Source organism: Erpetoichthys calabaricus, chromosome 2 (assembly GCF_900747795.2).
Source record: "Erpetoichthys calabaricus chromosome 2, fErpCal1.3, whole genome shotgun sequence".
Taxonomy (NCBI): Eukaryota; Metazoa; Chordata; class Cladistia; order Polypteriformes; family Polypteridae; genus Erpetoichthys; species Erpetoichthys calabaricus.
In genome coordinates this window covers 82,109,011-82,120,024 of record NC_041395.2, presented here as the reverse complement: position 1 = coordinate 82,120,024, position 11,014 = coordinate 82,109,011, and the positions used below count along the sequence as shown (strand labels likewise).

At 37.9% G+C, this 11,014-nt stretch overlaps 1 protein-coding gene across 1 annotated transcript in view; it reads right to left on the bottom strand.

Annotated features, from left to right (window-relative positions):
* Positions 1 to 5,426: 5,426 nt before the first annotated feature.
* Positions 5,427 to 11,014, bottom strand: part of bcan (brevican) — a 73,843-nt gene continuing 68,255 nt past the window's right edge. Inside the window, exon 14 of the mRNA XM_051923318.1 lies at positions 5,427 to 6,684. Coding sequence (XP_051779278.1) covers positions 6,641 to 6,684 — 44 coding nt within the window. The 3' untranslated portion in view covers positions 5,427 to 6,640. The remainder of the gene's footprint in view (positions 6,685 to 11,014) is intronic.

Below are 11,014 nucleotides of genomic sequence, written 5' to 3'. Positions count from 1 at the left end.
CATGCCCAACTGGTCAACAGAAATCTAACTAAATGTGCCCATTAACACATCTTCCTCATGGCTCTAATCTATGGAAAACAAAACCTGCAGGAAGAAAAGCATCTATGTCTGTCAGTCTGTCAGAGTTACGATGTCAAAATGGAGAGACTTTGGAAGCAGTTGCCAATATTTCCACTAGTGTACATCTGTCCAAATAGTTCTTGAGGAAGTGTGGGTATAGTGGCATGTAGACACAGAACCATGTCTAGCAGTCTGTCTTAATACAGCAAATATCAGCATTCATGACTTCAGCATAAGAAAACCCCTGGCAAAGTAGGAAAATCAACTTTTGGTTTACAGCATCTCACTCCTGGTCCAAACCGTGAAGTGTTAGACGTACTGTAAAACCTTTAAAATAAACCTTTGGACTCTAATTTGCCTCACAAAAGGCAAGGGACCAATATTAAAAAAAAGAACTGATAAGTTGGCTGGCCAAATCCTAGAATTCATGGCAGATGAAAGAGCAATAAATGGGATATGTTCAAACTCATTTACAAGCTTCACTTGCCTAATAATTGCAAACACACCCATTACAGAGAAGTTGGCTGCCAAATCTGTAGTACATGAAATGAATGGAAAGACCACTGGGGTCTAAAAAGTCTGTGATTTGTTAATGCACTGGATTTTGAAAAAGATTTTGGGCACTCACCTTCAGTACACATCCATCCAGACATCCATTATTAAATCCAGTTAATCCAGTTGCTGGGTTGTGGTGGACCACAGCCTATTCTGACGGTACTGGGTGCAAAGAACTAACCATGAGTGTTCATTATCATTACTACGAGGACAATTCAAAAAGTAAAAGCAACTTGAAAATTATGTAGTACTGCAAAGGATAGAAGCTGATGAAATACAATACGTTTGCAAAGGCTTATGGGTAGTTTGCAGGGCTCTGACATTAGTCTAGTTGAAGTCACGGTCAAAAGAACATGGGTGCTCACCTGAAGGATTGCACCATTGTTGAACAACGTGCACAGGGAGAGTGAAACTACATAATTTTCAAATTGCGTTTTCCTTTAGATTTACCATTACACTTTAATTTATTTCCCTTGTGAAATAAATATGCTACTTACTGAGGAAGTAACAAAAATATGTGATCAGAGAGATGTATGTCATATTATTTTCCTTGTTTTTAAAAGATTTTGATGAGGTAGCACATGGACGGTTAGGGATCAAACTAAAAGAAGTGGAAATTGAGGGTGCTGTGTTTAGGAGGGTGCAAAATTGGTTTAAATATCAGGAACAGAGAGGGGGCTATTGTGAGAAGGACCTTTTCAGAATTAGGTGATGTTAATAGTAGTGTCTCTTAAGGGTCAGTAAACGATCTGGACACTAATATAAATAACAAGCTGGTAAGTTTGTAGATGATACCAAACTAAGGGGAAAGGGAGACAATGAGAATTGGCTAAGCTTGGACAGATTTGTGGGAGATGAAATTTAATATAAGTAAATACAGCATTATACATAGGAAGGAAAAATGGTATAGGTGAATACACAATGTGAGGGTTGAAATTTGAAAGTACTGCTTATAAAAAGGATCAAGGAGCCGTAATGGACTCATCACTGTCTACATCAATGTGCAGAAGTGATCGAAAATGCTTAAAGGATGTTGGGTTATACAGCACACTGTGCGGAGTACAAGTCAATGGAGTCATATAATGCCTTAGTGAGGCCATATCTTGAGTGCTGTACAGAGTTTTGGTATCAGTATTACAAAAGAGACATAGCAGCGCTACAGAAAGTCCAGAGATAAGCAACTAGGCTGATTCTGGGACTAAAAAGTACAAGGAGAGCTTGAAGGAGTTGAACCTTTTTACTTTAAGTCAATGGAGATTAAGAGGTGAAATTAGTGTGTTGGAGTGTAGGGCATTAGGGACCTTCCATTCTCGACTTGATAGATAGATAGATAGATAGATAGATAGATAGATAGATAGATAGATAGATAGATAGATAGATAGATAGATAGATAGATAGATAGATAGATAGATAGATAGATAGATAGATAGATAGATAGATAGATAGATAGATAGTGTGGGGAACAGCCCGGACACAGACAGGTAGACATGTTGATTCACCACACACGTTTATTTACACTAATATTTACAACAGTAGTGAGCACAATACCCAGTGCCGCAGCACCAATCACCCCTTCAGTCTTGGCCACAACACAATGCCTTCTCTCAGTCTCTGGTCCGCCTCCACTCCTCTCCACCAAGCTTCCTCCACTTCCACCCAACTCTTGCCCCTGACTGGAGGGAGGCAGCCCCTTTTATACACCACAGAAGGACTCCAGGTGCTTCCTGAGGGTTTCTGTAGTCACACCCCTGTGTGGCGGAAGCTCTGCCGGTATATCCGGAAGTCCTCCGGGTGTCCCCAATCCTCTTCTCCCCAGTACTTCCGGGTGTGGCAGAAGTACTGAGGTCCAGGGCTCCCAAGGCATCGGAGTGCCCCTTGGAGGTGACCACGGGCCCCTACAGGGTTGAGCTTCCATGCTCTGTACCCGTGGCCCCCAAAGCAACCAGGGAGGACGCCCCCTTGCATTCTGGAGGAGGCACAAGCCCTCCTCCGGTCCTCCTGGGCATCCCGTCCGGGTAGGAACCCCAGCCGGGGGCCTAGATAGATAGATTGATAGATAGATAGATAGATAGATAGATAGATAGATAGATAGATAGATAGATAGATAGATAGATAGATAGATAGATAGATAGATAGATAGATAGATAGATAGATAGATAGATAGATAGATAGATAGATAGATAGATAGATACTTTATTAATCCCAAGGGGAAATTCACATACTCCAGCAGCAGCATACTGATCCAAAAAAACAATATTAAATTAAAGAGTAATAAAAATGTAGGTAAAAACAGACAATAACTTTGAATAATGTTAACGTTTACCCCCCCCAGATGGAATTGAAGAGTCACATAGTTTGGGAGAGGAACAATCTCCTCAGTCTGTCAGTGGAGCAGGACAGTGACAGCAGTCTGTCGCTGAAGCTGCTCCTCTGTCTGGAGATGATACTGTTCAGTGGATGCAGTGGATTCTCCATAATTGATAGGAGCCTGCTGAGCACCCATCACTCTGCCATGGATGTCAAACTGTCCAGCACCGTGCCTACAATAGAGCCTGCCTTCCTCACCAGTTTGTCCAGGCGTGAGGCGTCCATCTTCTTTATGCTGCCTCCCCAGCACACCACTGCGTTGAAGAGGGCACTCGCCACAACCGTCTGATAGAGCATCTGCAGCATCTTAATGGTATTTTGTAGAATAAGTGTGGTGAATAGGACTGGCTAGCTTGTTGAGCCTGATCTTATGGAGATTGATATAATGTTCTAATTTACACAGAGAGGATATTTGTTAAAAAAATCAATCCATCCATTTTCTGACTTCCATATTCATTTCACCAAACTGAGCACTGGTACCCAGTATTGGGTGAAAGTTAAGACCTAAACACCAGTCCACCAAAGGTAACACATACAGACCTGACCACCCACACACACGCAGAAATGACCACAAAAGTTAACCTACATGTTTCTGAGATTTAGCAGGAAAACTTGTTCCTTGGTGGAAATAACTCATGGGGACATACAGAGAAACATGCAAACTGCATACAGACTTGTTAGGCAGTAGCACTAACCACTGTGCCAGCCCCGATGGATGTTTTAAGGTAAATTTGTTAACATTAAACATCATCATAATTATCCCCTTTAATTCAATTCACTCTTTCAAAGAAATCTTTCACTTTCTTATTCCACATTATTTGCGATTCATAATAATTAAAAGCATTTTCAAGTTATGTGAATGAAAGGGTTCATGTCTTGATTCAAAAGCTCTTGCTGTGACTGCTGATTTAAATTAAAGCTCCTTTTTTGCCTATATGTCCTCCGGAACCAGTTTAAAATTACAAAGCATTACTTCAAAGCTTTACTGTTTATTATTTTTCAATGCACAGTGGGATTTTTACTTAGGTCTTATTGCAGTTTTTTTGCCTAAACAATTGTACTCCTGTGATCATACACTTCGAAGCATATTGTTAAAATCAGGGCATTTTTAAATGAAAAGCATGTGATAAATTTAAAGATTACATCAAGACAGGACCCCATAAAGCCATTGTTCCTTTTGTTTGTATTGTAAATATAAACCACAAGATTAAGTTGAATTAATATGTGAAATCCGTATAATTGTAATGCTTCTCACTTCTGAAGTCAGAAATATATTCATATTCACTCTGATTTACACAAAATTATCAAGAAACACAGGTGAAGACTGTTAACTATGAATAGTATCAAATGTCCCCTAAAATGTTGTCACTGGTTTACAGTATGTGGATTCATTAATAATGGAAAGATGGACAGATAATGTGTATTAACAACACATATGCACACATACATACAGAAAGGTCAAGTGACTCACATAAGCCCATTTCTTTTAAGATCCACTTGTCATTTCTAATAGTTATTATACTACAGTACCTAGTCATAAAGGTCTGTACATACATATTGGTTATAGCGCGCACATTCACACACAAACACCCACACACTCATACTGTTTTGTCTTTCTGAGGGCTACCTACGGGCTAATTTACATTTATTTCCCCCAGATGAATGAAACTCTAATAGTAACACGCATTCAGGAAAAATGAAGTGGTACCATACAACGAGAGAATTAGTCCAGTATGACTACTGACTTTAAATTCTTATGATAGGCAGCAGAGTTCACAACATTGTCTTGAGCAAAAGACTGGTCCAATTGTGTTTGGAATTGCCATTTTAAAAAATTGACCACATGAATATCAATCAAATTGCACTGTAACACCCTTCTTCGTGAAACCTCTTATTCATTCATGCTATTACTATGACATCCAATCCGAACATACCCCTCGACAGCCTAAAATTAACTCATCTACAAGCTGCGCTGCCTTCACAGCATGCACTTCCCTGGTGTTATTCCTTTCTATTTCAGAGTCATAAAAGTTGACAAAATTGGTGCAGTGGTTAGCGTTGCTAACTCAATGGCTCTAGAGGCCTGGGTGCAAATCCTTGTCCGTGTGGAGTCTACACCTTCTCCCTGTGTCTAAATGGGTTTTTCACATCTCTGTGTGTTAGATTACTGGCAACACTATATTGGTGTGAAAGTGTGGTTTATCAGGTCTGCTAAGGAATGGACGGAGCTGAGATAAGGCCAAGTGCAGGATCCTCTTAAAGAGTTGTTAAAATCAAACTTGATAAAGCATATTAAACTGTAGCAATGGGGACTTCATTCTTCTAAGACCCAGAGGTGCGACAAGACAGATATAGAAAATGCACTTATTTCTAGAGGTATATAAAATGGACAAATATATACAATCACTATCAAATGTGTCTTTATCAACAAAAGACACAAAAGATTTCATTTAGTTTTCTTTTGTTGACATTTATTGGCAATTATGTTTATCTCAATCCAGACACCAGTTAACATACTAGCAGATGAAGTCAAATTAAACATCAATTAAACAGTGGCATATTATTATCAAACACAAATGCTGAACTGGACAAAACCACATTTGCTCACTTTGTTCTTGCAGGTAGTACATATCAGAGAGGTTTAACAGTATTAAATTAGGAATGCACTCAAGTTTGAAACAGTGTAGCATCCTTTGTTTGGGTGATGCATCTAGCCCAACATCCTATATATACTGTAAAAGAAAGGTCTAAAGACAAATTGTTTTAAGAAAGGGTGTCAACCCTGTCCTGATTGCACCAGGAAGATGAGTGTGCAGCCGTGAGAAACAAAAAACCTTATGGTTACCATACTTCACACAGGAAGGAAAGTAAAAAAAATAAAATAAAAAGGTCTGAGTGAAAGACACAGAGCTGCCATCAGTGGACGAGCATCTGCTTTCAGTGCTAACAATCAGGCATTCTCTCACGGCTGCTGAAGCTAAACACTATAATAACAAGAAAAAGGAAGCATACAAAGTGTATGGGAGGTCATTGACTGAGACCGTCTTTATATGAAAAGTTGTAGCTGCATGTCTTTACTGAAAAGGAGCATTGTTTTGCTGATTTTATCTTATGCACGTTACAAGATTTGTCTGCATACAGCGCACACCGTGGTTAGGCACTGGCACCACAGCATTTCTGAATTTGCTTATAAGCACTACGTTAGGGCAGGGCTGTTCAAACTGCTTTAGACTTCCCAAGAAATATGTTGTGCATAAATGGGTGGGAAAAAGCTCAACTGCATTTGATGCAATCACTTGCACTTCTGATTAAATAAATGCAAAGAACTAGCACTCACCAAAAGAAGTCCCTGGGAAAACACTATACTCGTGAAACACTTCCACCCCAGACGTAAAGTGCTTTTTTTTTAACTTGTTTGCTAAACACAACTGTGGCCATCATATACTTTTTCACCTTGTATCAATAATCCCTCGATCAGAAAGGTGGGGTGGTGGCATGGCATAGTGTTTGTCAATAAAGGGGTGAGTTTCTCTTCTCGTTTTTCACTCCAGTCTGATAAACAGAGGGGAGACATTATTCAGTAGGGATAGGGCACAGTTCTTGTGTTCAGGGTGGTTTAAATTCTTCTTTACTTCCCCCAATCTTCCACAGTGTCTGCCTACTGCAAAACTATAGGTGTCTTGTCTTCTGTAGAACTGTTGGCTGCAACATACAAAAGGAAAAAAATAATTATGACATATAATTAAAATTTCATTTTCAGTATCACCACTTGATAACGCTGGACAGAGAGTAACACCTGTGACAGGGAAGCCCCTCTAAAAAAGCATGAGTGGTTCAACAATATGCCACTCACTTGGACTGCAGCACTTACAAATCGGATCCTTGTAAATGATTATTTAACCTTATTCTTTCTCCTGTTCTCCACAGTATTGATACACAAGTTGCACAAAATTAAGTGAGTTGGGTAAGTAACTGAAAAGATCGTTACAACGCTAGGACCCTTCAAAGAAATGACTAGTTGTCTGCTGTTACTATCAAGCACCATAGTTAGATGGTCTTGGGTTAACACCCAACACATCACGCAATTTTGGAGCAGGATGGCTTTATTTGGGGAGGTAAACGGGATTCCCAAACAAGTGCTTTGGTACGCAAGTGGGTGGTCTGCCTAATGCAAGAGAAAAGGCCCAAAGGCTGAGTTAGGGGGGAGTATTGCTTGTGCTTAATTTTTCTTTATTATTGCAGTGGAAAACTTGTTCCCCTCTGCCTCTGTAAAAGGAACTCTGTTTGATTTTTGTCTGCCATATATTTTCTCTTTTTCTTTTTTTACTCTGGTTTCATGTATATCTGTAGTACTAGGGTGCTGTACCGTGTTAGCCATCATGAATGTAGAGAAAAGCCAAGCAAAACGACACCTTTTATTGGCTAACTAAAAAGATTACAATATGCAAGCTTTTCGAGGCAACTCAGGCCCCTTCTTCAGGCAAGATGTAATACAGAAAATCTTGCCTGAAGAAGGGGCCTGAGTTGCCTCGAAAGCTTGCATATTGTAATCTTTTTAGTTAGCCAATAAAAGGTGTCATTTTCCTTGGCTTTTCTCTACTCTGGTTTCAGAAACATATAAAAATAATGTGCATAAACATAAAAATAACCCATTAATGGCGTACAAAGGCATCATGGATTGTGATAAAACTACCATACAACAACTTCAGTATCAGAACATATCATTCACTTATATTTTAAGCTTGATGCTAATAGCACTTTTTTTTCTTCAGCTCTTGAAATTTTTAATTACATACAGGACATACATTGCACAAAAAATATTCATGAATGGTATGTTTTTAACTGCTATTTGTATAATTTATGAAACAAGACACTGAAGTAAAAATATCCATTACTATATATTTGATGTTCAAGATGCATAGCTAAAGCTAAAAGAAGAGGGTAAAAAATAATATCTGAGGAGCATTCTCCAGAAAAAAAAAAAAAATCTTTTTAGTTTGTTGGTGAGCAGGTTTTATTTTTAAAGGTCTGAATCTTTACCTAGCAGCAAAATAAATGTTCAAACATTATTTACAGAAGTTGTTATAAATATGTTATAATTAAGTGTGAAAGATATGTGACAAAAAAGTTTAGAAAAACAGCCCACCTCAGATGACAAACTGCGTTTCAAATCTTAGCATGCTAGACTGCCACCTACTGGGCAGAACAGGAAATGGTTTTGTTACAGAGAAATGCAGAAAAAAAAATTGAAATTGGGATAGTGGGTCGTTTTAAAAAAAAGGCTCCGTCAGTGTGCATATGTAGACGAATAAAGGGTAAAGGTTATTCCCATGCAAAAAATAATAAGAAATAAAGATTTAGAAACACGCACGCCTGATGAAGGCTGCATAGCTGAACATTTTCTCTCCAACCTTTCCTGTATATTTTAATGAGAAGTCAAGCAAAATGACACCTTTTTTTGCCTAACTAAAAAGATTACAATATGCAAGCTTTCTAGGCAACTCCGGCCCCTTCTTCAGGCAAAATGTAATCATGATTACATTGTGCCTGAAGAAGGGGCCTGACTTGCCTCGAAAGCTTGCATATTGTAATCTTTTTAGTTAGGCAAAAAAAGGTGTCATTTTGCTTGACTTCTCACTACATTCATAATGGCTAACACGGTACAACACCCTAGTACTGTATATTTTAAAAACGAAATGACCAAAACTGAATTATGGAAATGCATAAGACAATAGAGCAAGATAAATATTTAACTTAAATAAATTTTACTTAAAAATTAAAAACTGGAGTATTATATATTTCATCAAATTGTATCCATCTGAAGTGACATTTTACCTCTTTCAAACAAGTTTGTGGACAGAGAGGCTACCACTTTATTAAGATTTAAAGTTTTACCAAGCATTCAAAGTTGAACAAACTTGATAAAGTATAATGTCAAGTCAAGCTGAGTCAAGCGGTTTTATTGTCATACCATCCATACACAGTATTGCAACATATGGTGACACAAAATAACATGCCCCAGGACCATGGGGCAAAATATACACAAACACAGGGCAAGTGCAAGACAGGTAATGAACTATACTGTAATAGATAAATAAATAATTAAAAAATAGGTAAGTCGATGTATTAGTAATATTTTGAAATAGATAGTAATAAATAAATAATAACAGTAAAACTAATAATAAAAGACAACAGTAGTGACAATATTAACAAATGTACTATATATAAATTCTCTACTAGGGGCAGGTCTGAGGGCAGGAGGGCAGCACAGAGCTCAAAGTCTGGTCTGCCAAGGGGTAGAAGCTGTTAAAGTACATGGCAGGAATGGTTCTGATGTCACAGTACCTTCTGCCAGATAAAGATGGTACAAAGAGACAGTGGGAGGGATGGGAGCAGTCCTTCACAATGCTATAAGCTTTTGCAGATACAACACTTTATAAAGATGTTTTCAATAGAGGACAGAAAGTATCCAGGAACCCTGTGTGCTGTGCTGCACTATCCATTGTAAGAGCTCACGTTCAGAGACACTGCAGTTTCCAAACCAGACAGTGATGCAGCTGGTCAGAACACTCTTGATGGTGGCCCTGTAAAACGTGGTGAGAATGGGGGTAAGTAGTCACTTTATCACTGAAAGTAATTCCAAGTAAGTGATGCTGCTTTCCTTATGCCTCCAGTTATTCATGTCAAATTAAAAAAAAGAATTGCTTTCCATTAAATCAACCAAGTAATTTATTGTAATATAACTACAGGGTTTTATTTTCATAAATGATCAAATCCATTCTTCTTCAGTATCTAAATGTCACCTTTAATGAATTTTAATAAAAGTGAGATTTTGTTCTAATGAACACAACAACTTGTTTCTATATTAGATGAACTCCATTGGGTACCATTTTTAGCTGGACTGTTAAGAGACAGCCTTGCATTTTTAAATTCATGTAAGCAGTGAAATTTCTTTTGAGCAATTTATTAATATATATCTTCTGTATGCTTTATCATCATCATCTTCTTCATTTCATTGTGAATATCTTACATACATGTATCTTCTATCTTTATTGGTCCAGTAAATCATGAGCACAGTATGAACACCTTAACAACATGCAGACTGGGATGATATTTATTTCTCCACATGGAAGTATTTAAAAAACCCCTGGAAAAAAATTAGGACCTGAGGAAATACAGTTGTAGTAACCATCACTCCAGATATGACTACCAAAACCAAGAGAAATAAAGAATTGCTTCAGTATCACTCAAGGTGCAATTGGTTCTCCCACTGAAACTTGTTAAGATATTGTGGACAATATTCATCTTTTATCTTGAGCTTTATGTAAATATCAGAGTCTCTGTAATAATTGAATGAAAGTATTCTTTCATAAATATTCTCTCTCTATATATATAGATAATATATATAGAGAATATATATATATTTATATATAAATAATATATATGTACATATAGTGTATATACTGTAAAGACATTTTTACTAGTAGGAAACGAAGTCAAACTTACGAATACTTTGGCACAAAATAGAGGAAAGCACAATTATGGTTTCAAGGAAGAGGGGAAAAAAACGCTCACAAAATGAGTTTTTTTGCATGTTAGTGTGGATAGGCAGGGACCCCAAGGGGATCATATGCCTTCCTATTGTAAACGTTGCCACAAACTATACCTTCAAAAGCGATCAGGAACATACGAGTAAACCACAGAGGTCTGGCAGGATACCAGAGAACCTCCAGAAAGTTACAATCCTAAGTAAAAAACAGTTAAGTGTATGCTGTGCAGCATGAAATATACCTTAGAGATTCCATTTTTCCTAAAGGCTACTGAGTGTTTGGAACATAGGGAGAAGAGGAAACTTTAGCAAGATGGACAGTACCTTTTTGCAGAGAAGTGATTTGAGGCTTGACTGTAAGTTACATCTTGAAAAGGTTTAAAGTTGTATCAAGAACAAACACTTGATCAAGTCCAGAGTCACGAGGAAAGCTGGGGCCAAGCCCCAATCATGAGAGGGAAAAAGGTTAGGTTTATGAGCGAG